This window comes from Phaethon aethereus, assembly GCF_964289735.1.
Source record: "Phaethon aethereus genome assembly, chromosome: 5".
Taxonomy (NCBI): domain Eukaryota; kingdom Metazoa; phylum Chordata; class Aves; order Phaethontiformes; family Phaethontidae; genus Phaethon; species Phaethon aethereus.
The window spans coordinates 68,860,661-68,885,576 of record NC_138579.1 but is presented as its reverse complement, the minus strand read 5'-3'; the positions used below and the strand labels follow the sequence as shown (position 1 = coordinate 68,885,576).

General features: G+C 40.1%; 1 protein-coding gene across 5 annotated transcripts in view; it reads right to left on the bottom strand.

The window, feature by feature from the left end:
• Nucleotides 1–1,214: 1,214 nt before the first annotated feature.
• The window catches only part of ANO1 (anoctamin 1), a gene marked incomplete at both ends in the record, with an annotated part of 45,476 nt that continues 21,774 nt past the window's right edge, over nucleotides 1,215–24,916 (bottom strand). For 2 of the 5 annotated variants that reach the window (XM_082000793.1, XM_082000795.1), the window contains 15 exons: nucleotides 1,215–1,475; nucleotides 2,490–2,595; nucleotides 4,402–4,586; nucleotides 6,264–6,316; nucleotides 8,549–8,701; nucleotides 10,060–10,205; nucleotides 10,654–10,754; nucleotides 10,853–10,910; nucleotides 11,549–11,660; nucleotides 12,393–12,594; nucleotides 13,880–13,954; nucleotides 15,044–15,121; nucleotides 17,078–17,149; nucleotides 19,860–19,942; nucleotides 23,659–23,819. In XM_082000793.1, the coding sequence (XP_081856919.1) occupies nucleotides 1,215–1,475; nucleotides 2,490–2,595; nucleotides 4,402–4,586; nucleotides 6,264–6,316; nucleotides 8,549–8,701; nucleotides 10,060–10,205; nucleotides 10,654–10,754; nucleotides 10,853–10,910; nucleotides 11,549–11,660; nucleotides 12,393–12,594; nucleotides 13,880–13,954; nucleotides 15,044–15,121; nucleotides 17,078–17,149; nucleotides 19,860–19,942; nucleotides 23,659–23,819 (1,846 nt within the window). Of the gene's footprint in view, nucleotides 1,476–2,489; nucleotides 2,596–4,401; nucleotides 4,587–6,263; nucleotides 6,317–8,548; nucleotides 8,702–10,059; nucleotides 10,206–10,653; nucleotides 10,755–10,852; nucleotides 10,911–11,548; nucleotides 11,661–12,392; nucleotides 12,595–13,879; nucleotides 13,955–15,043; nucleotides 15,122–17,077; nucleotides 17,150–19,820; nucleotides 19,943–23,658; nucleotides 23,820–24,916 lie in introns of all 5 variants that reach the window. The other 3 variants (XM_082000792.1, XM_082000794.1, XM_082000796.1) reach the window with 3 other exon arrangements.

Genomic DNA, 24,916 nt, shown 5'->3' with positions numbered 1-24,916 from the left:
TCCTGTAACTAACTGAACGTCTGGTCCTGGAGCCCCAGTTCAGGCAAAACTTCCATCAAAGACAGAAAGTGGGACATGTTTTGGATTTACTCCTCCGGCACAGGCTCTGGGAAACGCCATTCAAGAGCAGAAAGTCTGCAGGAACAACTGGCTGTGAAAAATGGGTGCAGACCCCTTTCTCCTGCTGAGAATAGTGGGCTACAGAGAAAAACCTGGCTAAGAAAGGGATGTGCTAAAAAAACTGGAAAAGGGGAATTTCCTCAGCAACAACAGTGTCTGAGTGCTAGGCAGGGCAGTGTGAGTCACTATATGTGTGCTCATTAATTCACGGCATTTAACAAAATGTTCTGTGATCATCTACCTCCTGGGAGGATCTCCGAAATTGTGCTGCTGCTGCCTGGCCACGAGCGAGGAGCCACTGGGGGACTGCTCAAACACAGTGGATGCAGCCTGGGGCACTGAGGTAGCTTCATCCACATCAGTCGTTGCATCAGTAAAAAAGAACTTTTCCGGATTCACTTGTCTGATGTTTCTGAAGAGAGCAGTGCCCCGCTGACAGTCTCAAGTACACAGCAGATTGCCACAAGTACCCCACACACCTGTTTGACTCTAAAGCTCAGCAGGAACTCTGCTTGTTTTAGACCTGCAGGTTCAAACACAGATGTCTGCCAGCAGAGCTAAACCCTGTCTTGGAAATCAAGTCAGTCTGGTAGGCTTTATGTGGTTTCTTTCCTGCCAAAAGGAATACTAGGGCACGCTCTAAAGCTGATCTTGCATATACTTTGTGGAGTTACCCCAAGGACCTTCAAGCCTGGGGTTCCAAAAATATTTTAAATTAGTAGTATTATTATTACTTAAAATTTACCTTTATTTATTTAGTTAATTAATAGGCTGCGGTTAAATTCTCAGAGAATATCTCTATCAAGTTGTACTAAGTACCTGCATTTATTAATGCACACCAACGTCAACAGCATTATCTATCGATGAAATATAAAAATTCCCTGCATTACTGCTTGTGCAAAAGAAAAAACAACATTATCAGAAATAGAATATGGTCCTCCATATTTGTAAGAAGAGCATTTCTCACAAAGATGGGAGCAAAATGGCAGCACATCCTTCAACATGCACCAGGTTGTCCATTAATCGAGTCCTGCCCTTTACGCGATGGCTTGTGTATCAGTGGAATGCCCCGACATACTCAACTCCCTCCTCTTCTATACGTCAAGAGGATACGAATGGCAGGAGGACAAGCTCCCACTGTGGCTCCTGGAGAGTCTGGGGCTGTGACTGTTACAGTTTTCACCCTTTTTCTTGTCCTTGTCTTTCCAGGTTTCTAGCATTTGCAGCTTCCCTTGCTCTTCTCTCATGAAGACCTCCACCATGAGAACTTTCTCTTTATGAATCTGCTGACTAATGTCTTTGGGAATGTCTGGGATAATCCAGTCAACAAAGTCACTCATGAACATGACCAAGTTCTGAAAATGAAATTGTGAGAAAATGTCAGCAAGGTCAGATGAAAGGATGACTGGAGGGGAAGGGGCCATTTTTGGTGTATGTAGGAAGGAAGAATGAAGAAAAGACAATATTTGAGTTGGGCTCAATGGCATGTCACAAGCCTGATACTGAGCCAAATTCACCTCAACTGTCATGCTAGAAGTAGAGAAAAATGGCAGGCACAGATCTCTGTGACTTACATACAAATACTGTCACAGCCACTTAGAAATCCAAAGGAAATACTGTCATTGATAAGTAGCTTACAAGTTCTACAGCAGAAAGGCAGAAGCAAATAGCAAGAGGTAAAATGATGAAAGTTGGTAAAATACATTCCAATTAAATATTTCTGATTTAAAAACCTTGATTCAGTGAAAGGAAGGTCTTTCACAAAAACATACCTATTTTGTCGATTAAAAGAAAGAAAAATGAATAAAAGTTTTGAAACAACTTGTTTAGATAAGGCAGACTTAAAACACTTGTGTCATGATAACTGTCATCACTGTTGTGATTGAATAATGTCACTTAGTGAAAAACTACAAGATTTTGCCTTCTTATTCAGATGCGAGATAAACTATAACTGGGAAATTTTGGAAATTTAATTTCTTGGCTAGGTCTAGAAATTGGTTTGGATTAAATTTGTGCTGCGCCAGTGAAGTTGTTAATGTCATACTGGAGAAATTGGTGGTACCTAATTAGTGTCAGCCTGTGCTTTGCTGCTCACTAAGGTCCTTAAGTTGCTTCTGCATCAAACCAGTTCAGGGAATCCATGGGGATGAATTTTTCTGCTGGGGATATGGCTGGGCCTGGGCAGGTGGGAGGAAGAGGGTGAATGCGGATGGGCAAATTTCTTTGCTTTTCCATGAAACAGTTGAGAAAAAAGGTATTTTCTTTGGCCTAATAACTTATTTCCAAAGGTGGCTTGCCTTATGTAGCTGAAGAAATATGATAACTCTTTTTTTCTTTCTCATATAAAAAGTGCCTACAGTATAACCTACCTGGAAAACTATCACAAATGCTAATCTTGCTGCTAGGACAGCCCAGAAATCCTTTGAAATGTCGTACTTGTTTTCGGACCAAGGGGGTTCTCGATAATCTTTGTATCTGCAAAACAAGACTCAGTAAATCAGTGATGTCGTTCTGAAATTTTAGCACCATGAGAAATTAATACCAAACAGTCGAACAGTAAATCAAAGCCTCTGAAAGCCAGTTCAGTATTACAGCATGATGCTATATTAACCTCTCAGAAACAAGACACAGCTGAAAGCCTCCTACAGCCTTCAAGTTTTACTTGAAATTAAAGGTCTTCAATCTCAATGCCCTCTGATTATTACAAATAATATCAATTCTGCATAAACATGGAATAAACTATGCAGCTCAGATAATTTATTTTCTTTTAAGATTGGTAAAAAAACCCCCAACATATATTTTTCAGACTAATTTTAAAGACAGAAGTACTGATCTCAGATCCGTAGAGTGTATTATGCTATGTGGTGTTCTCCTTGTTCATGATTAGCAAAAGGTCGCAGCTAAATTTTGACATACAGAGAGAATGTGAGAATTTTGCCTTGGCTATGGCTTACAGCTAATCAACAACAACTTGTTAGAAATGGGACCAAGAAAAATACATTAAATTTAAAACAGCAGCATCCTGTCAATATTTTGAAAGAATTGGGGTTCCATATTTTCAAATGATTTAAAAATCCTTAGAACATGGAAGAAATGATGGGATCGGAAGAAGAAAGAGGATGTGACTCAAAAGCAAATAAACCTGGCAGTTTGGTATTGGACCATGACAGTTAACATTTCCGTTCTGTAAGTTCTGTGCTAAAAACATGTTTGCCAACCTCATTTATCCTGTGCCCAAAGATCGCCAGAAGGAAACCAGGAGAAAGCAAAAGCAAGCAAAGCTAATACATATGCAATTTTGGTTGTTTTTTTCTTTCATCTCAGAGTGGTTTTTCTGTTTAGCAGTCATTTCAGAAGATTAACTTGCACTATTCAAATTTATAAAGAATATAAATTTAAAAGTAATACAATTATAAAGGTGGGGTTTTTTTCTGGTCAGTTTGTGTAATTTGTTGAGTGTATGTATACCAAAGTCATCTTTTTTTTTTTTCTTCCCCAGGAATGTTGCTTTCTTCCTTGTTCTCCTCTTCCCTTTCTTATCCCCATTGCCCCTCTTTCAGTTTTGCTGTTCTACGTGCTTTCACTGTTATATTTGGCTTTGGTCCCCAATTCTAAGTGCTAAAACATTTGTTTTGAAGATGATGGATACCTAAGGAAGCCTAGGCAAAGCATGCAGTTCAGCACTGACTGAGATTGCTTCATAAGCTGAAATATGCAACAATAATTTTCCTTTAATAATGAAAATAATATGTAGAAATTGTTACAGACATGCAGATTTCCTGTATGGGGACACTTTAAGTGGGTCTTAAGTCCCGCTGCAGGTAAGGATGCTATTACTCTCATCAAGAATTTCTACAGAAACTGGACCAAAAAAAAGAGAGGTGTACTGTGAAGTCATGGTCATTATATCAGTAGTCTATGACACAACAACATGACATCAGAGTAACATCATTTTGTTTCCCTTAAAGCATCATTGTGCTGTTTATCATTATTTATTTCCTTTCCTGAAAAAGGGAATACATAATAATTAAAAACCTTTGCATGAACAAACACTGAATTTAACAACGCTAATCTCTATTTCCCCAAATAAGCACTAGTTCATAGTCAGGTGTTGTCGTTGCTTAATAGGTAAGCCAAGACATTCAAGGCAATGGATCCATCTAATATAAAAGGCTACCAAGGTGCTAAAAAAGTATTGAAAATACAAGGGAATGTAAAAATTTGTCCCATTCTTAGTCAGCTGTGAAAATACTTGAAGATAGTTATCACTGAAGAGAGTACCTGCATATCTGAACCTCGTAGCCAAGATCCATGGGGTCATTTGGAGCTGTTCCTGCTTGAAAATCGCTGACATTAAAAGAGGATAGTGTATGGTTCACGAAGCCATGCATGGTGCCATTCTCACTGTACATATACAGGTACACGAGGCGTGGAATGAAGTCGGATGTGAATGAGATCACAAATGCCTAAGCCATAAGAGTAAAGAGTGAGCGCAATATTCAGGCAGTGGTTAAGTTAATAATATACTCAAGTACGTCTTGGCCAAACAACTAACGCAACTCAGGGACTGCTTCAGAAAACAAGGGGGGAGACTGCAGCCCACGCGGCCCTAAAAATCGAGTATTCGCTGCTGCAACAAGGTAGTATTTACTTCTTACTCTTCCCAGTTACAGAATATTAGATGGAGTAGTTCCACGCCAGCTGAGATTTCTGCGTGGATAACAACTTGAACTCCCCAGAGAATGAAGTGGCCGTACCCCCAGCACCAGCAGAGAGCAAAACACAGCGCTATTTCCCCATCCCCCCATCACAGCTTGTCCCTGATGCATTGTATAAGGTACAATTGATGGATTATCAAGCATTTTTCTGTTCTGCAAACAACTGACAGTGAATTGACTCTTTAAATTCTCATCACGTTGCAGAAGGCCGTTAATTGTATGTGGTTTTTAACTCCATCAAGATAAAAGGATGAGCAGACTGAACCCATTTTTATTTTTATGGTCACAAAAATTGTTTTATTTGGTTATTTAAAAAGGTTTTCTAAAAATGTCATACAGAAAATGTGAGACGGCCAGTTCGGCTGAGTTCCTTGTAACTTCAGCTTTTCTCATTTATCATTATGATGAAACATTCTCACTGGCATAAATCTCATGTCCATGTGGAACAAACACAGTACAAAATGTTTTACTTATTTTATGATAAAGAGGGGTAGCACATAGATCAAAGAGGGAAAAATAACACTGGATAATGACAAAGAGAGACTACATTGAAGAAAAGAGAAAAAAAAAAGATAAATTATTTCCAAAGGAAAAGAGGAGAAATGGTAAAGACAAATTAAGGCAGCATACCAAATAACCAAAACAATGGTTTGGCCATAGCACAACAGACACCTGTGGGCAAAGCAAAGGGATTTCCAGTCTGGATAATGGTGAAAAAAATAAGAGGGCCCATGGACGCATGGCCGTAGGCCCTACGTGGCCCCTATTTTGCTCATTGCAAACATGTTTTCAGCTTGTATTTCAGCTTTTTTTCTTTTATCACTCCCCAGGTGGGGTGCAATGAAGATGATCATTGTGGGTGTCTACTTGTAGAATATTAGATAAGTACATAAATATATATATTAAGGCATACTAAAATTTCCTGAGGTCTGGGATGTCACTCTTGAAGTAAATAAAAAATATTTGCATGCATTTGCAGAGCTATCTGAGTGACAGCAACGCAATTTGAGGCCAGATTTTCAACGGAGGGACACTGCGCTCTGATGAGCTGAACTAATTCACAGCCAGTTGGCTACCTGACCCTAAACAGGTTTTAGCACTGAAAATAAAAAATACATCATCTTAGTGATAGTATTTCAAAAGAGCAAAAGTAAGCAGCTGTGGTCTTATTTGTTTGAAGGGCAAAACTGTTTTATGAAAACATTCTGGAAAAAGGCTGCAATGACTACTTACTATTTTACATTATTGCTACTACTTTCACAACTTTAAAATAAATACTGCATCCAATTCTCTAATATTTCAGAACATTTCTAAATCATATAATTTCACTTGATTTTGAGGGATTTATGCTGAAATAAAACTAATGGAGCAGAATGGAAAAGCCAGTCTCTTGAATTAAAATTTTATTCATGCTGAATTACTTACATTTATTATGACAGCAAGCTTTCCAATTCCTCTGAGGATATTATACCAGATTCCTAAGGAAGGAGACAAACACGTAAACGCTGTTCCAGTCGTTACAATTAGATGAATTACATTTTTAGTTAACAGTGTTAGGAGTACTTATGAGTGTGCTGAACTAGGGTTATATTTTAAATTAAAAAAGAACAAATTATAAGAGATTAAGTTAACGACCTTTAAGCAAAGGGAGCCTAAGTCTGTCTTCCACAGCTGTGTTAAGGAACCTATTTTTTGAGGTTTTAAGCTAAAAGCTTCTTTGAGGAAGAGGTGGGCAAATATGAGGCAGAAGAATGCTGGCACAGGTAGAAAAGAAAAACATAATGAAATTTCATTCAGCCTTCTCAAATGCTTGAGGAGAAAAAAAAAGCTACAGATAGGGAGCTGGTACCTCCACACAAGTGGTGACGAACATACCAGTCTACCACTTTAAAGGATCTGAATCTGTTTCTATACCTTCTCATCACTATTTATCCTAACTCAGTTTCGAGAACGCAAAGCTCCAGTAGAGCCACTTGACGGGGTTTTTCCATTTGCAACTGGAAACCATACTGATAGGAGTTTCCTCAGCGTGCATTCAAAATGTAATAGCAACAAACCCCATACTGACTCAGGTTCAGCCTTTCCGGATTTAGCCTGAGGATAATGCACGAAGTCCCACAGTTCTGCCCCTTCCCCATCTCCAGATCTCATTCGTCACAGAAGGGCTTCTCTGAAGTCTACGGAAAGTGCTGGTTTAGTGTACGTGGTGGTGCACCCTCGTCCCTGGCCTCTCTAACAGTCTCCTTGTCATTAGTGACAGCTTGGAAGTTTCTTCTTAGTTGAGTACTCAAACAGCAAGATTCAGTCTTGATGGAAAAATCCAGGGCTGCTACCAGATCCATGGGGTTAGAGCCCTGATGAGCCACTCTCCTATGCTGGGTCTGAGGGGGAAGGAAGATGCTGGAGGCTTCACACAGGGTGACATCCCTGGGAGACTCCTCCAGCCTGGCCGAATCCTTTACTTGGTAACTAACTCATACTTCTTATAGCTTTGGTCTTCTGGCACAGCATATGCAAGCCAGCCTGGACAGAGTGCAGGATTGAACTTCAGGAAAAGATATTACAGTATCAGTGGAAGCAGAGATAGACCTCTGTTTGCTGCCAGTGGTGACCCACTGCCTTTAGCAGGTGGGAGCTTCTCCCTTTCCTGATTCTGCTGATGCCTGCCCTAAAAAGTTGTCTGGTTGGTTTGTGGCCATCGCGCAGTCTCTGACTTGGGGATGTCTCTGAAAGAAATGGGGTTCTTTCATCCACAAGAGCAGGACTGAATGGCAATAAATTGCAATTAACACCCTCTCAAAACCAAAACACCCCCCAAAACCAAAAACACAACCAAAAAACCAACAACCCCCCAACATCTCCACCAGCAACCTTAGCCCACAGCATCAAACAACCCAGCCAAAAAACATCCCAAAAGCACTGTCGCGGTAAAGGCAATAGCATGACAAAACACGATGTGTTCTTCAACTCTAGGATGATCCTAGGGCACAAGGGTGAGCCCAAGAAAAAACTCTGCTTGCACAATACCAGAATGAACACCGAGTTCGGAAACAGAGCGTAAACTTCTCTGCTCTTGCTGACTGTGTCTATAACATGAACAATTATTTTAATGACCTTTTTACTCATAAGCAACCCACATTTGGGAGAAATAGATTCCTCATTACATATACCCATAGCTGTTAGCCCCCCGCAGTAAGGAGAGGACTGGTGTGTTGTCACCATACAACCGCAGAGCCCAGTTCCAGCTAGATTCACTCCAACTTTCAAGCTTCACCCTTCCAACATTCATGCTGAGTAGGGACGAAGGGATACGTTCACCCACAGAGTTTTGAGTATCCTGTCATTCCCAAGTGTATTTCTGCAGCCCAGTCCAGAGTTATTAAATGCAGAAATTTTTGCTTCTGTGAGAAAACTGCATTGCCAGGAAGAACGGTTGGTGTGCAGAGCCATGCAAGATATTTCACTATTGTATTGATCTTTTTGATTTGAAAAGTGATATTATTTTCTTAATAAAATATTAATCTGAATTTAAAGCTCTGGTCTTTCTATTTTAAAAGCAAAGCCTCGATAGTTCACAGTTAAGCCACAGTCTAATGTTTTGAATTTTCCTATAAATATCTTCCTGTTAACAAAACTAACTCAGCATAATAATATCCTGCCATCAATCCAGGAATAAACAAACAGGAATAACAATAGCAATGTGCACTTACCTATATCCTTTGCTCTGACTGCTACCGGTCTCCTCAGCTCAGTAACAAATTTTTTTGCATCTAGACGGATTTCAATGATGTTGTTCAACAAAGCAAACAAAGGCGCCAGTGGGAAGGATGCAACAAACAAAGTTACAAATCCAAACTGAATAACTGAAAAGAAAAAGCAACCATTTCAATGGCTGTGGTCAGTATTTATTGAATGCATGTGTCATCTCCTCAGTGCCATCCCCCCAGATTCCAACAAGATGACACTTGCTGGGAGACTAAACCACATTTTCTGTGTCAGGCCCAGTTTGCCTGCCTGCTGCTCCATCTGGGTGTTGGAGGGCCAGTTGCCCCTCTTGCAAAAGCCAGGGCTGCTGCCTAAACTTGCCATGCTCCACCTGGCAGGTCTTTAGCCCTCACTAATCCCACGGGAAGCTTTCTCTTCTGAAGAATAGAAACTTAGGGGTTTTGAAAAGGACATGACTGATTCTCCGCCTTTACTGGGAATAACTTGCTTTCTACAACCTGGGATCATATTTGCTTTTGTTTAATGACGACAGCACATCAATGTCATACCCATCCTGGTACTGTTAGAGTCCCATCTCTCTCTTCCTTCCAAAAGCTCATCTCACTAACTGCATCTGTTCTTATTTTTAGGAACTGACAGCATGACCTCATAGTCTGTACCATTAAATTTCAGTCTGTTTCAATTACTCTGAACATCAAGGTCATCAGATATTCTGATTTGCCTTTGCATTTACTGGGAATGCCAATTTTGGGTGTTAGTATACTTCATTATCCTTTACCACTATATTTGCCTAGTCATTCCTTAAAGTACTAAATGAAGTTGCTCTTTTAAGACAGATCCTTCAGGAACACCTGATACTGCAGCAAACAGCATTATGTCGAAGAGTTCTCAGCCTTTCCAAGATTGAAAGTAGGAAAAGAAATGTGGTTGTACAGCCATAGCGATGTAGATCTGATGTCCAGTGCTTAATTTCCATCTCACTCACTCAACGTAATACATAACTTGAAAAAAAAAAAATTATATGTGATCTGTGCCTGGTCTATGGGCAGATGTGTCTCTCGGAAGATTTAGTCCAGATTTCAGAAAACAGAAACAATCTGATGTGAATATACACAGTGGAAATTGTCAAACCTGAATTAAGTAACTTATTCCCAATGTAGGGTGCAACTGATGCTAAAATATGCCTCACAATCTCGAGTTTATGCCATTTAACCATTTGCATTTGAAACTTGACAGTGACATGTCACAGGGCTTGGAAGAAAATGTCTAAAGTATAGTCCTAACGTAAGGGCTTATGAACAGCAGAGAGCACAATTCATCCCTGAAGCAGCTAGTGGGTGGCTGAAACATGCTACGGTCCGAGACTATACACTTTACTAATTAAGTTATGCCTCATGTCCACTGTCCACCGAATCTACAGTTGAAAAACCTCAGCTCTCCATCATAATTAGTCAGAATAATTATGGTTTAAAATGCCTTATTTCCCCTCACTCACTCATTTCCATATATTCGGGGGTAAGTCCAGCGAAAGGCTCCAGGTTATAGTCCACTTCATAACGCTGCTTTTTTTTCATGTGCTCTTCATGGTCTAAAGAACGTCGACGCTTTAATTTCATGTATCGTATAAATTTCTTCATTTTTCTGTGGCAAATGGAAATGATTCAGTTAGCATGCCATTCCGGTCACAGTGCTTATTTTTCAGTTATTCTACATCAACAGGCACAATAAGCTCCATACCTATTCTCATAAAAACTGTTCAAGAGCCACAATATGCCAGAAGTATCGGGGATCAACATATACAGGTACTGAAACACGGTTATAATTGAATCACATGTTCAGTATTACCCCTCTTGCTAGGCAGTAGGAAAGCAATAGATAGCCTAACACTTTTCAGAGACGTCTGCATTGCTGGATGCAGTTGCAGCGAGGAGGCAGGTATTTGCAATACAGCAGACACAGGCTGACTGCAAAAATCTTGCAGGTAGCCTATGAACCATGTTGACGTCAAGGGGCAGTGGATACACAGTGTATTGCGTGTGTTGTAAAAAACACATGCTTGAAAATAAAACAAGCAAAAGTCGCTACTTACGGGATGCCAATCTCAAATAAATTGTTCTGAATCAGCTGCTTGCCCAACATGATAATACTGAGCTGGATACATAACTCCATTAGGCAACCACCTGGAGCACACTAGGGTGGACAAGAGGAAACGTCAGTCGGAACATCTGTGGCGGGGCAGATGGTGCTCCCACCCAACGTGACCACAGACAGGGTGAAAATGCAATTACCTCTTCCATTCGGAAGGAATGGAAAATGTAGACGTAGTCTCCTGGACGTCCAACAAATCTAGGGCACAATGGTTAGAATTATAAACTTTGTATGTATTTTGTACTTTTTATATTTAATTTCTAAAGTCATTTATGTCAAACTCGATGCCTTTGAGTAGGACCACCTAATGTTTAGTCCTGAAAAAGTGAATGAGAATAATTATCTTGGGTTTTGTTTTAAAGAGTAAGTCCTGTTTGCTGAGTAAACAACTGAGTAAAACTGCAAGTCTTGTGTCCTACAATATTATAGGCACATCTTGGCAGAAATCCTCTAAGGTAATCCTCATTTCTGTTGCATTAGCTGGAATGTGCCACACACAGTATTTATTTTAGCCTTGTGCTTTCATGTTGGTTGCAAGAAGAGACATGATACTTGCTAGGACATAAAGTTAAGAGTGGTAAACAGACAACAATAAATAGCCTGATGGGGGATTGTATCTGAACGTACAAAGTTATCTTAACAAAATGGCTTTTACTAATTTGAAGCAGCAGAGCACCAGGTCCCTGCTTTATCCCATGAGGCTGAACAGTTTTTGGGTCAGTACTGAGGAGTTTTTAAATCAGATTTACTTCATCATCCAACTATGGTCTTAGCTCAGCTACAGTTGTCTCGTAAGCAACAAGCTGAAATGCTGAACAGCCTTTTGCACTACTCACCGGCCTTTGAAGAAAGCAACGTAGAAAATAGGTGTGTAGGCATTGACAAATTTTAGCAGGAAAGCCTTAAAAATCAGCCGCTCCTCGAAATTCTTGTCAGTTTTTGGCACCTCTGGAACCAATGTGGGTAAGAAGATGGATAAGAAACATTAAGGAATTGTTGTACCTGGAACATTTCAAGATCTTATAAATGTGGACTTTGGAAAACATCAGCCATCTTTTAAACAAAGAGGTATATATTTATAGCAATATATTTATATATATTAAAGCAATATGGCCTCACTGAGGTCAGTGGTCAATCTGCTGAGGGTCCCACTGTTCAGATGTGTTACAACAGTAATTTCAATTTCATTCCACATCTGCCTGATCTCCATAACAATCATTTGCAGATGGATAAGAACTTATCTAAAAAGATTTCTGGACCTTTTGTCACTGATGCTTTTCAGAAATTATTAAAAAAAAATTTTTCTACTGTGGTTTTTTTCACTCAACTATTTTGCATTTCTTGACATGTCTTATGTCAATTAAAAGATGGCAGAAAATGAAAACAGTAATTGTGCGATATAGAAGATTGAGGCTCCAGATTAGGTTTAGAAATTTCTGCTGTAGCTCTGTCACCCATAACTGGATTAGTTCAGCACTACCACTGCTGAAAGAAAAACTTTAAAAATAAAGCCAAATCCACGTGCACTTTGATATTTGTAAGTAGCTGGTTAGAATTTTAGCCACATATTTGAATTTCCTGGGTTTTCTCACCACTTTGAAGGTAATCATAAAAGCCAGTCATTTGGGTCCTCTCATTTAAAATCGCTCTAGCAAATATCACTTGAGGATTTAAACCTACCGATCTGAGTTAGCCACCTTGCGATGCAGCCATATACTTCATCTAGGATGATGATGACAACCAAATTGATAATGACTGCGGTGGCAGTGACAGTGACCCTGACACTTGACCGGCCTGAGGGAGTTGAGCTGATGGCCAGCGCCGCTGCAGTCGAGATCCTGTATATGATGACTCCAAACACTATAGCGAACGTCAGCCCAACCTGCGAGTAAGAATAGCACAGCCTCTTATGAAAGATTTCACTATAAATACTTTGCTTGAGACTTAGGGATGACCTTAAAAATGGGATCTCTGGGCCACATCCCAAGCCCATCCAATTCTGCATTAAGGCTCCCAATCATTTTGATGAACTGTGGGAAAAGACCCTCTTTTGCTAGTAATTGGACCATCACATGCAAAAATTGATGCCATAATCACTCCGAAAGTTTTTTTTTTTAAGGCACCTAAATGTAAACTACTTGCTTGTATTAAAAGTATTAGTGGGCTTCCTTTCAGCCCTAGCAGAAACAGTATACATACACAGTATTTGCTTTATTATAAAAGAAAGTCAGGGTTGAAGCAGAGAGGAGTTTTTCGACTTAAGTGCGCACACAAGCCTTCAAATACCCTACTCAGGCTCGCTATGCTGTCGTAATCCCAAACTGAAATTAAATCTGATTAAATCAATGCACTTCCTGGCTACATAAAGGTGCACAAAAGCTTACTCAATTTTTCATTGCTTAAATAGAATAATTTTAGAATGTGTTTTTTATAAGGTAACAATTCTTCAGCTGAGAAGATTAGGTTTACTGCATTGCCATTCTCGGAAACACAAATATTAAAGAAAACAACCCCAAACCAGAATCTCTATCGCAAAAAACCAAATGAACTGAGTTAGTCTGGCATATTCGACCTTTGGAAAGGGCTTAAACTTTTTTATCCATCTGCCAATCTGTTCCATGTCTTGAATTATTATTTCCTTCAAAAATTGTTTTAATGGAAAAAGGCTGTTCTCATCATCATTTTACCTTTTTCTTGAATTAAATGTTCTGTTTGCAATTCTCCTTTATATGATTGTATGGTATAACTCCAAATTTGATGGATTTATTAAAAATCCTTGCAATCAGGATTGTAATTGGCCACATCTTTTCTTTCAAAAATGTTTGGTATAAAAATGAGGCCAGTCGCTACTTCCTGGCTACTTTCTTTTTAAGTTTCATCCCCTCAATCGTGGTGGTAATTTCCATTTCCGTGCCCTCATTTTTCCCCTATCCTGTTTAGATATTCTTATTTCTTTACTGGAAAGAGATGGCAAAGTAGGAATTCAAGCTCATGAAAAGATTTTAGATAATAAAACAATAAAACGCTTGATTTCTTACTGGGGAAAAGCCATTGAGAGCCACATCAATCTGATAAAGTCTGTCATGGTTTTACTAACATTTCCATCACTTCTGTTCTATACAATGACTCGGTAACATAAATTTCATGTTTTGCTGAGTGATGCTTACCATGAAGATAATGCCAACAAAATTGGTTAAATAGGCTGGAAAACGATCCTTCCATGTCAGCTTTTCTTTATCTGTCTAAAGTTTGGGGGGAAAAAAGGTTACATTTAATAAAGACGGAGCATGTGATTTTGCACGTGACAAAAACAGAGGGGAAAAAAAGGCTAGCAAATACACAACCAGTTAGAAGATGCAAAGACACAGTGTTTACAGTTACAATTCCACACAGGCAAATTGTTTACGCCGTATCTAGGTTCAAATTTTTCAAGCGCCTGCTCACTGCGAGTATAAATAAACCAGATTTTTCTGTATACTTTTTCAAGGAAACATGCAAATAGGCTGTCATAAACCATGAAGTAAGATCTCTCTTACTGTTAAATATTTTCTTTTGCTTTCCCTAGAAAAATTCTCCTTCTTCCCCCTCTGCCTCCCCACTTAATATTTGCAGTTTTGCAGTTGCACAACTGGTTCCACTGAAATACAGATTAAGTATGCTACTGAGTTGAGGTGAACACACAGTTGACAGGGAATATCTCGTTTTGGTGCGTGGTAAGATTTGAAATTCCTTCAGTATGAGTGATTTTTAACTACCTGACTATCCGTGTGGTATTCAATGGACCACGCCAATAGGAGTTAAGATGCCCACATAAAATAACTCTTTATAGGATACCCTAAATCCAGTCAACCAGCCACTGCCTGAATTTGGCTATGAAAATTTTATTTAGAACAGTTTTGCTCATCCAGAGTCGTTCATAAACTGTGATGCCAGGAATTGTTTCTAAACACCAGAAAATAAACAACAAAAGGAACGTTATGGAAGATTATGCAGACGTTATAATGAACGTAAAGATATTACTCAAATTCTATTTTTATTACATGCACGTTGTCTCAGGGAAGTGCAAGCCACTCTCAGCACATGGCCCATGCTCCACCACAAAACGTAACGTCAGTCCAAGGTGGTAAATCTAAGATTAGCCATGCAGTGCCATTCCCAACGCATAGAAACAGTGTCCCAAAGAGTGCTGAAGAAACAAGGGGAGGAGGGGGAAGAAACCCAGAACTGAATGTGAATATTAAACAAAGGTTCAACAGCCAAAAACAAATTGATTTGTGTCTTCCATAATTACTCATAATTTGAGTTTCTTCATAAGTTTGAATAAAAAGAACCAATTTCACCCCAGCCATGACTGTCTTAACTCTTTGTCTCCATTTGTTTGCTGTCTCTTCTGGAAAATACCGATGCTTCTGATGGCAGTCAAAGGAAAGAAAAAAAGGATCGGGCAATGTAGCATTACAAAGCGCTGCTAAAGTGATCTATATACTCTCTACTGACCCAGTGTACATAGCAGTTTAGCCACAAATGAATGCTCTACTAGTTTGCTTAAGGCTTTGTGTTTTAGCTTGAGGTTAATAGAAAATAACAACAAAAGACAAACTCTTGCCCCAGATCCTGGGGTAGATCAAGCAATGCTGCAAAGGATTTTCCCTTTTTAATTTAGGATTGTGCCCTTCTTCTTCCTTTATGGTGTATAAAGAATGTTCAAAAAGTTTTTCCTTTAATTTTAATTGGACTTCTCTTGAAAAAATATGACAAATTTCAGGTTTAGCTTTAGATAGTTTTTCTTTAAGAAGATTTCCAAGTTGTCTTACAACTGTTGAATTTGAACTTTAATACTCTAGATCCCAGTGAAAGATAATTACTGAGTCTTTCAGAAAAAACTCCTTTTCTCACGTTTCCCAAATTAGTAACATCCAAATTGAACACAGCCCAAAAAGTTATAAATAGTCTGGTTAAAAAAAACAATCCAAAAAAACCTTCTCTTAATTGCTCAGCTTTCATACTCTGATATTTGGAGGCCACCATTCATTAATTTTCCAATGACCCTAGTCTTCCACATTTAAGATCTGAATTCCTAATACACCCAAAAGTACAGTGAGTCGCAGGTTTTTTGCGGAACGCAATGAAGTCTGTATTCCAACATTGCTTATCCAGCCAATAAGAGGGCAGCAACCCAAATTCTTTTTAGATTTCAAAGCAGTGCTGCAAGTAAGGTATTGCACATGACGCTGAACCGCTTACACACTGCATCCTGTAGATTAACGGGAACGTACCACCATCAGCTTTGTAGCATCTTTTAAGAGGGACCCAACGGTACCCAAGTATAAGCGCATGACAAAATTGGACACATTCAATTTCACGCCAGTCCAATCTATGTATGCTGTCTCTCAAAGCATATTTAATGTTAATGTGGTTATTGCAGTTGTATTTTCACAGGGTTTTTATAAAACTACAGTTTAGGGCATGGTTCCACGCTACTGTGCCACTGGCAACAGATATAAATGAGGAATTTCAGCCAGCAGATTTTGTTTATGCCCGAGCATTTACTTCTCTGCTTAAAAATGTGGTCAATACATGTGGCTGGGTTTGTGCAGTGAAGGAGGAATAACCTCTGGTAGGGTGCAAACCAGTATGTGGGGGAGAAAAGGAGCTTTTTCCAAGCGGTGTGCTGCTGACAGACAGTAATCGGAAAGGAATCAGAGCCTTCAGTGAAGGGGCAGGGAAGCTGCTCGTAGGCACTGCACCGTCCGTTGGCGAGATGCGCGCGCCCCGGAGATGACTGACAGCACCTTTTTCATGGCGACGTGAGGAGCAAGTTAAAAGCAAAAGTGAGCGCTACCTTATTCAGTGGAATAAAATGGGAGTTAACGTTTTTAAAAGGCAGAAAGTTATCAAAGTTGGAATTCGGCAAGGAAATTGGTGTTAGTATTCTTCGTTCATGCTCTAGCAATATTTACAAAAAAGGTCTAACAAGACAGAGGACCTCTCCTGAGAGGCTCTAGGTACTTGAGCTAGTGGCACAGTAGTACAGTACTTGTACTACTGGCACAGAAGATTTTTGTTACAGTTTTCTCCAACTTGATTCGTTAGCCTAGCAGGAGCACCCCTTCAATCTGGCTCAATTAGCTTCCCTAAGCCACACTCCTGTATCTAATTATTAAAGACATATCTAGACTTAATCAGGTCTTGTGCACTTGCATATGCTGAGTATCCATGCATGCTAGGACCGAAGACATTTGGAATGTAAACAAAATGTGCAGTGACTATTTTTTACCTATTTGTTAGTCTTGGGTTCGTGCCTGCTATAACAACCTTCTTTTTCAAATTTTTTCATAAGTGAAACATGAATATTTTTACCGTACCTCTTTATGTTTGTGTTCTTTCCTCAGTGATTTTTCTAAAACTTTAGCTTCATATTCTGCTCTTGGATGATCCTGTGAAATAAGTCATATTTAATAAAAAGACAAATTATTTATTTTCTCTATCAGCTACATATGAACTGTTTGCAGGTTGATTTCCTGATAATTTCTGAGTTTTCTAACTGAATTCTAATTCACCTGGTATGTCATTTATGTCAATTGATAGTCAACTGGAATTTAAAAAAATGTTAAATCTCGTATCACTCACAGTTCTACAGCAGCAGCTCCAGAAAGATCTGCGCTCACTATCAGCCAGCCACATGCAATGCTATGTGGATTAGATTTAATACATAAGAGTATACAGCACAACCTGCAGACAGCATGGTTCATAGCATGTGACATTATGGTTGGATTTTAATTACCTATGTTTTTGATAAATATAAGATTTTGTATGTCATTAACTGAAATTGTCATTTCAGCAATCCGCAGCTCACGAGGAAACAGTTATCTGCTGTCAGGATGCAAAATACTTGGCTTTGGGATCCCAGAAAATTGTCAGTTGGGGTCTCCCCCTAATCCTGTCTTGGACAGCATCCACTGATTCCATGTGCATTGAAGGAGAGGGTGTAGGAAACACTCAGAAGTAAGAGACAGCCAAAAGATTCACAGGTTCAGAGTTCATGATAATTACGCGTTCACAAAAGATTCAGAATTCACAGTTATGCATCGGATGGGAAACAGAATGGAGTTGAAAAAAGTCTGAACGAGTGGAGAGCGAGAGGGAGTAAAGGCAAAGCAATCAGTGGGAGAGCTAAAGAAAATCTGATGCTCGAAAAAGAAGAGGTGGAGATCAAAAGATGGCATTCATCAGTAGGCATGTAATAAGAAAGGTAGGAGCAATTAAAAAAAAAAACAAAAACGTTTTCCAAACCTTGACTGCCTCCTTCAGGAAACCAGAAAAAAACACAAAAACAAGAAAAAAAAACAAACAAACAAAAAACAAAAAATAAAACTTTGATTACTGAACTGTTGCAGATCATATTGGATTTATCTTTTAAAAATTACATGAAACGGACATAGGTACGGTAGATGGCTGACCCTATCAGAGAAAAATCAGTCTACTCATGTACTACAACATTTATTAACATTACTGTAAGTATTGTATGAACTAGGTGCCCCTAAAAACACGACAAGATGAGACACTTTGGGTTTTAGTATATCACTGGAAACCATGACTCTTCAGCACGATACTAGCTTAAGTTTCACCCAAATGAGAAACAGGAGGGGCTTAAATTCTTTGCTAAACTCATGACCGTATTGTCTAGAGTTGACTGTACAAAACAAAGAACAAACTATACTGTGTTAACAGCTGCTGTCTTAGTTGTGTAGAGCTCTGAACTCAGACATGAAGGGGATAGACATCGGAAAGATACAGTTAATCCTTTCTACTGTCGTGTATGCTAACAACAAGTTACCAAAAATAAAAAAGCAGTATAGGATCCAGGAAATAAATCCCTATATTCTTTCCCGGTAAAACAGGTATGATCTAGCAAAGCGCACAGCATAAAGGCTGCTGCCGTAGCGCGCCTAAATATATTATGGAGGAGATAAACGTATTAAGAGAAGATAATTCAAACAGAAAGATTTTGGGGGCGAGGAGAACAATAACTGTGCCAGGCTCATCAAGCTGCACAGTGTTAAACCCAGGGCCAGTGAGGTCTTTGTTTCATGCGAGCAATATTTGTTGTGTGTCTATTTAGAACATCTAGTGATATGGCAAGGGCAGTCATCGTTCTTTTAATAATAACAATAGTTTAAAAAAAAAAAAAAAAAAGGCCAGTCGGACAGCAAAGAAAGCGGCAAACGCCTGTGCAGCCGGTGGGTCCTGGCCCAGATCTCGCAGCAGGGTTTTCGCAGCACGGCTCGTCACACGCAATGGGAAAATGGAAGGGACCCGCGCGCCTCCTCCGCCTCTGAACCGCGGTGCAGTCCAGGGCAAGGCTGCTGGGGCTGGGACCGCGTTACGGTCTAGGAAGGTGTTTTCCTTTCTGGTAAAGTGGCAAAATTAAAAAAAAGAGGTGGGATACAGCTTCTTAGCTGGCTGAAGATTTTCTCTCCTTTCCTTTGAAAACTTCATTGATTTTTAAGACCTCTTTTTCATACAGATTTAGCCCTTTTCCCCTTCATGCTATTTAGCACATTTAGTATAAACCTGGCTAGGGATATTATTTTTCTTTTAGCAAATGAAAAAATAAAACCACCTCCCCACTGCGTCCCTGCCAGTGCCCCAAGCCCACATGTCTGGCAATATTTTCTGAAGTATTTTCCAAGTCAGGGCTTGATCCTGCATCGTTAAAGTTAATAGGAATTTTTCAGTGCTTTTTTACAGAGCTATAACTTTATCAACTTCAATACATTTATTTCTGATTTACAGCGGCATGAGACGAATGAGGTCCTTAGTTGTTAGCACCCTGACATCAGCCCAGGAGTAAGGTCTGAGCTGTATATTCCACGCCTTTGCTGCTAGGTGTGACCTGACTGCACACTTACAAAAAAACATCAGATTTTGCGGCTATACGATTACATTTCTATGGTAACAAGACATACTAGTCATACTCTTGCTATAAAAACCTCAAATAGTTCATGTACAGAGATTTTCCTTTCGTCTAAATGACAAAACCGCCCCAAGAGCGGTTCCCCATGAGGCAACGTCTATCGGCTCGGGGCAAGGAGCTATTGGTAACACCACAGTGGAAGTCAAAGAGTCAGAACTGAAGGCACAAACCTCCTCCTCTTCAAACCCAGTCAGGTCCCACCTGTAGTTGAGACGCATCTGTTTTCTCTTCCAGTGTTCCATAAAGGTGGCAGCTGAAACAACAGTTTAACAATTATTTCGACATTTTACCAAAAAAAAAAAAAAAAAAAAAAAAATCAGCCTCTGGGATTTGTCTTGGGAGGCACGCTGGCCACGCTCCACGTCGTCTGCTGTACGTCTACAGGTTCTCACCTCCAAAAGGTCTCAGCAGGTACAAGATCATATCATATACCAGGCTGGATTAACTTCATTTTTGTTACTATTTTATTCCACAGTAATGTCTATCTGGGAAATACTGGTTTACAGTGCTAGGAACCAACCCTTTTCACTAGGCAAGCTAAAAGAAAGGGCATTTATTACATCCACAGCTTCATGTAGAAAGATGCCTACAATTTTATAAGGGGTACAAGAAAGTCAGACACCCAAACTTACGTATACATTTGTGTGTGTGACTAATGATATTGTTGGTCTTCATCTGCATGCAATTCCATCCATAAGTCCAAAAAACCTGTTTTATCTATACATACAAAACGTGAATGATTTAACTAGCCTTGTACTAATGGGATAGTTATTCCCTCAAAGATATCAAGATAAAGCATTTTCATATTGTCATATTTACAACCGTCCAGTGGTTGTAATAGCGTGGTTAGCTCTAGTCACCACACCTAAACCCAAATACTCATGCCAGTGTGAAAGCTGCAGGTGGGCAGGCTGTGAAAGAGGAAGCCTTTAAGGGCTTTTATTATTAGAAACACTGCTATTTTCTTTTTGATGGAGAAGACTTACAGAAAAGAAGCCTCATTAAAGCAATTCTTTAGTCCCAGCTAATGATCCTGGTCTATATCGGTCTGTCTGCCTCTGAGACCAAGCAAGTTCTCAGAGGACATATTTAGATGCTGGGAATACACCAGTGCTGTATAATAAATAAGTGATTATGAAAGAGGCAAGTCTACCAAGAAATGGTGTTCCCAGGGGAGTTTCCCCGCAGTGAGTATTAACAGATGTGCTCAGAAACATTCGTATCCAGGAAAAACTGGAGGCAGGGAGAGGGTAAGAAAGTTGAATACAGCGGAAAGGACACCCTCATGACTGGAACCAGGCTGGGGCCACAACATTCATTCGCCTTCCAAGCGAAACTCTCACGTGCAAAACTTACAACTGAGCCTCTTTACAAGCCATAGGCTTCCTGTAAATCGGGGTGGCCATAGCTGTATCTTAAGAGGGTCTGTGTCACGGACCCGGAATTGCCTCCCCTCTCCCCACCACCGGCAGTTCTCATGCTGGGGTCTGCAGCTTCCACGTGCGGCGAGAAATACGGAAAATGAACCAGACGTGGTTTCTTAGTGCTAGTAGAAATCTGTCAGTGGCACTGACTTACAGCAATGCAAAATGAAAAGACTGCGTCTGAAACACAGCCAGCTCATTGCAAAAGCCCTCGATGAACGTGCCAGGTAGTGATGGAGGGCTGCTTTGCCAAGCGTACCTGCATTTTCATATTTCATGTGGGCCCATAAGCATAAGTGGAGCTTAAAAATTCCCAAAAGGTTATTGTCCAGATGATCTTATCTGGATTCTCTGACATTTTTAATGCCATTTAATACCAAACAGCACTGGGCCACAGTCCATGTTTAATGCTGAACTTCTGATCGGAGCTCATTTCGGTGCTATAACTGTTTTAACGCTCATGTGAGTAGAGTTCTCCAGGGTGTTACAATACCACCTCCATACAAAGAAATCCTCGCCAAATGGTCGCTCACAATAATACCCCTGAACTTGGGGTAATTTTCTTGCTATGCTGAGGATGCCCTGAGCAGGTTACTTGGGTCTCCTCTGCCTCAACTCAACTGTCCATGAAGCTAAGAAAACTTCCCATTACACTCACAATAAAGTGCTCATTTTATGTGTTTAAAAAAATCATTTTGACAAATCCTTTAGAGATTAAATTTGCAATAACACAAATTCAAAGCTGTATGGAAAAAGTTCTGATTTCCTCAATTCAAAAAGACCTTTTTGAAACAACTTATTTTACACACTATTGTACCACAATAAAATTTTATGTTGACTGTGAAGAACTTGAGGAATTTCACATCCCACTCCAAAACTATCTCAGACTGATTTTGTAGAGAGCACACAAACTGGCTTCTGACAGTCTGCCTTACTTTGCCCAAGAGTATAAAAATTGCATGGAGGGACCCATAGTTGTTTGCTACGGAAAAGGGAGGCAAAAAGCATTACTTTTTGGACAACAGAGTATCATGTGCCAAGATCTGCGTGGGGGTCACAATAACGATAAACGAGGGAGACCGAAACCGATACTTGACTCTCCATGTGAGAGAATCAGGCTATTTAAAGTCTCTGGCACCGCATCCTGCTTTGGGGTATATCACATTTCTCCCTATATGCTACACGGCAAGATGATCTGTAAGACAGTGATCCCGCCCCTCTGCTGCAAAGCTGGTGGGGTTCAACTTCCCCCCGCCCTGGCCACTTCCCAGCTTTCCCTCTGAACCGGCAGCGCTCCCGACTCCCCACTGTTCCCAAAATCCGTCTGCAGGACCATCCTTGTCCGTTTCCCGACAGTACTTGGTAATGAGCTCTTAGCATTGCTTCTAAAGCATCGTTATCTAAAATGGAGACCCTGGTCAAAAAGACGCTGCTCTACATTGAATTGTACTAAAACCAGTTCATGTGAATGTTAATGTGAAAACGGTCCCCTACACACTACCACAAATGAAAACTTGGGCTATGTTTTTTAAGATTAAATATAAGCCAAACCAGGCTATTTGCTAACTTGCAACAAGGCATACAGGAGGGGCAAACATTATCCTGTGCTGCTTTCGCTGACACTGGGAGTGTGGCTATCAAACTTCAAAGCTGAGGGGAATAACAGAGAATTTCCCTGTTCTCTGTAGCCTCTCTGGATAGGGCTCCTAGGTACAAACACGGGTTTTGGAGCCCATCAGTTCCCTTTTATCTTGACAGGCCCTCTTGGCCCGCAGCGAGGACGTCGGGGTGTTCTTCTCCTCCAGTGCCCATGACTGGTGCTGGGGTGGCCAAGCAAGGACGTCCCCATCCCTCCTCCAGCAGGGAGGAGAAAAGCCCTTGGTAACCATTCCTGAAGTCACTCTCAAAGATTCCATGAGAGAGTTAATATTTTTAACCAAGGTCTCCAGACATGCCAAGAAAGGTTAAGTGATGTGCTCAAAGTACAGGAGCAGTCAGCATCAGAAAAAATACCTATAATGCCACTGCACCCGCTTCATGGTCTACATGCATGATGTCTGCTTGCTGATAAACTTAATTGCATCTCAAAGCACACTCAAGAATCAATCTTGCTTTGTCCTGAGACACTAAAGGCCATTACACTTCCCTGTGGAGCCCTCCCCTCAACCCCAGAGTACATTAATATGTTTCTTCTGTAATGTTCTAAAGTGGAAGCTGGCTCTGCAAATAGATTTTTTTTTTCTTTTGGCAAGCTATGCAATCCCGTTAATGAAATTTTGACATACCACGCAGCAGTTTTATGACAGATGCTTAACAATTTCATTTGATATTCATCTTGAACAACTTTTTGAATTTTAGCCTTCAGTCCAGAATATAAATTTGGGGGGTGACAGTTTCATGGGAAAGAAAAAAAAAGAAAGAAAAAGAGAGAAGTTCTTTATATAATTAACTGCCTAAGTATAAATATACTGCTTTATCTCTTCTGTTTCTTCCTGTTGTATTTTAAATAATTAAAAACTTAACATGAAGACTTGTATCTTCTTACCCCAGAGAGCCATGAAGACTGAGAAGAAGACAGTTGCAGGGTTATCAAACAGATGACTTGCACGAGCAGTCGCACAAGCAGAGCTCATCTTCCAGTAACTGCATGTTCTGTCACATAAGGGACACATGGTGATATTGTTTCTCTGGTCACACATTTCCATACTGCAACGAAGCAACAAGAGATGGAAAAAGCATGGTCAGTACGGCTTCATCTTCCATGCTCTGATGATCTTTTCTCCTCTGCAGAGCATGTGTTTCTGGTCTGTAGGGCCATCAGATACCAGCCTCACAGTGCGTCCCAGCTCTGTCCGTAACCTGCACCGCTGCCAGGGCTGAAATCCTCACGCAAGGCTGCTGTCTCCCTCCATCCCCAGCCCTACTTCTACTCCAGGGTATAAGAGAGAGTATTATGAGAGGCATAAGGCTCTATGGTTTTTACTATAGGCTCTTACAGTAAAAAAAAAAAAATTAAAAATCATTCCTGTTTTGAAATACTACAGCAGTAGATAAAGTACAAGGGAAGCGCTGAGTATCAAGAGACTGGAGTTCAACCAATTTAACTTCTCTGCACTCCATCTGTGAAATAGCAACAGTGACCCTCCCTTTGACTTTCTTCAACTGTTGGAAGCAGTACAAAGCAATCTTAATGAACAACAACAACAACAAAAAAATCTATTTTTCGATATCCATTATCTGCTTTGTTACTCAGTGCTCATGCTTGTACAAACGATGTAATTTTCATCTACAGCTGATGATGAAGTAGGGAAAATAATGCAAAATCATAGGGCTTTAAAAGTATTATAATACAAAACCTACTAAAAAAAATAAAAAATAGTAGGACGTCAAGGTTTGTTAATCTGACCACAATTGCTTATTTTAGGCATGTGTATTCTTGATTCTTCTTTGTGCCACAGAATGACTTTCTGAGCATTTTATGATGGAAAGCACTAAACCCTATCATTAGTATTTTGTTGGTTTGTTTTAACATAATGATCTGAGTTAGAAAAAAAACCAAAACCACCTGAGTAACCCGCCAAGAAGTATTTTTAGTACATCAATAAATGCTAACGATTTAAAAATGTGCTGCAGTTCTGCTGCCCACTCTCAGCCCTTGGTAGCGCTCCATCACTTACTGGAAGCAGAAATCGGAGGGACTGCAAGCTCCCCCATCCATGCAGGTGTGTCCTCATTTTAAGCACAGCTTCCAGAAGACGAAGCGTGCGGGATGTGAGGAGGGAGGGCGGGGGGAGCACGCCGCA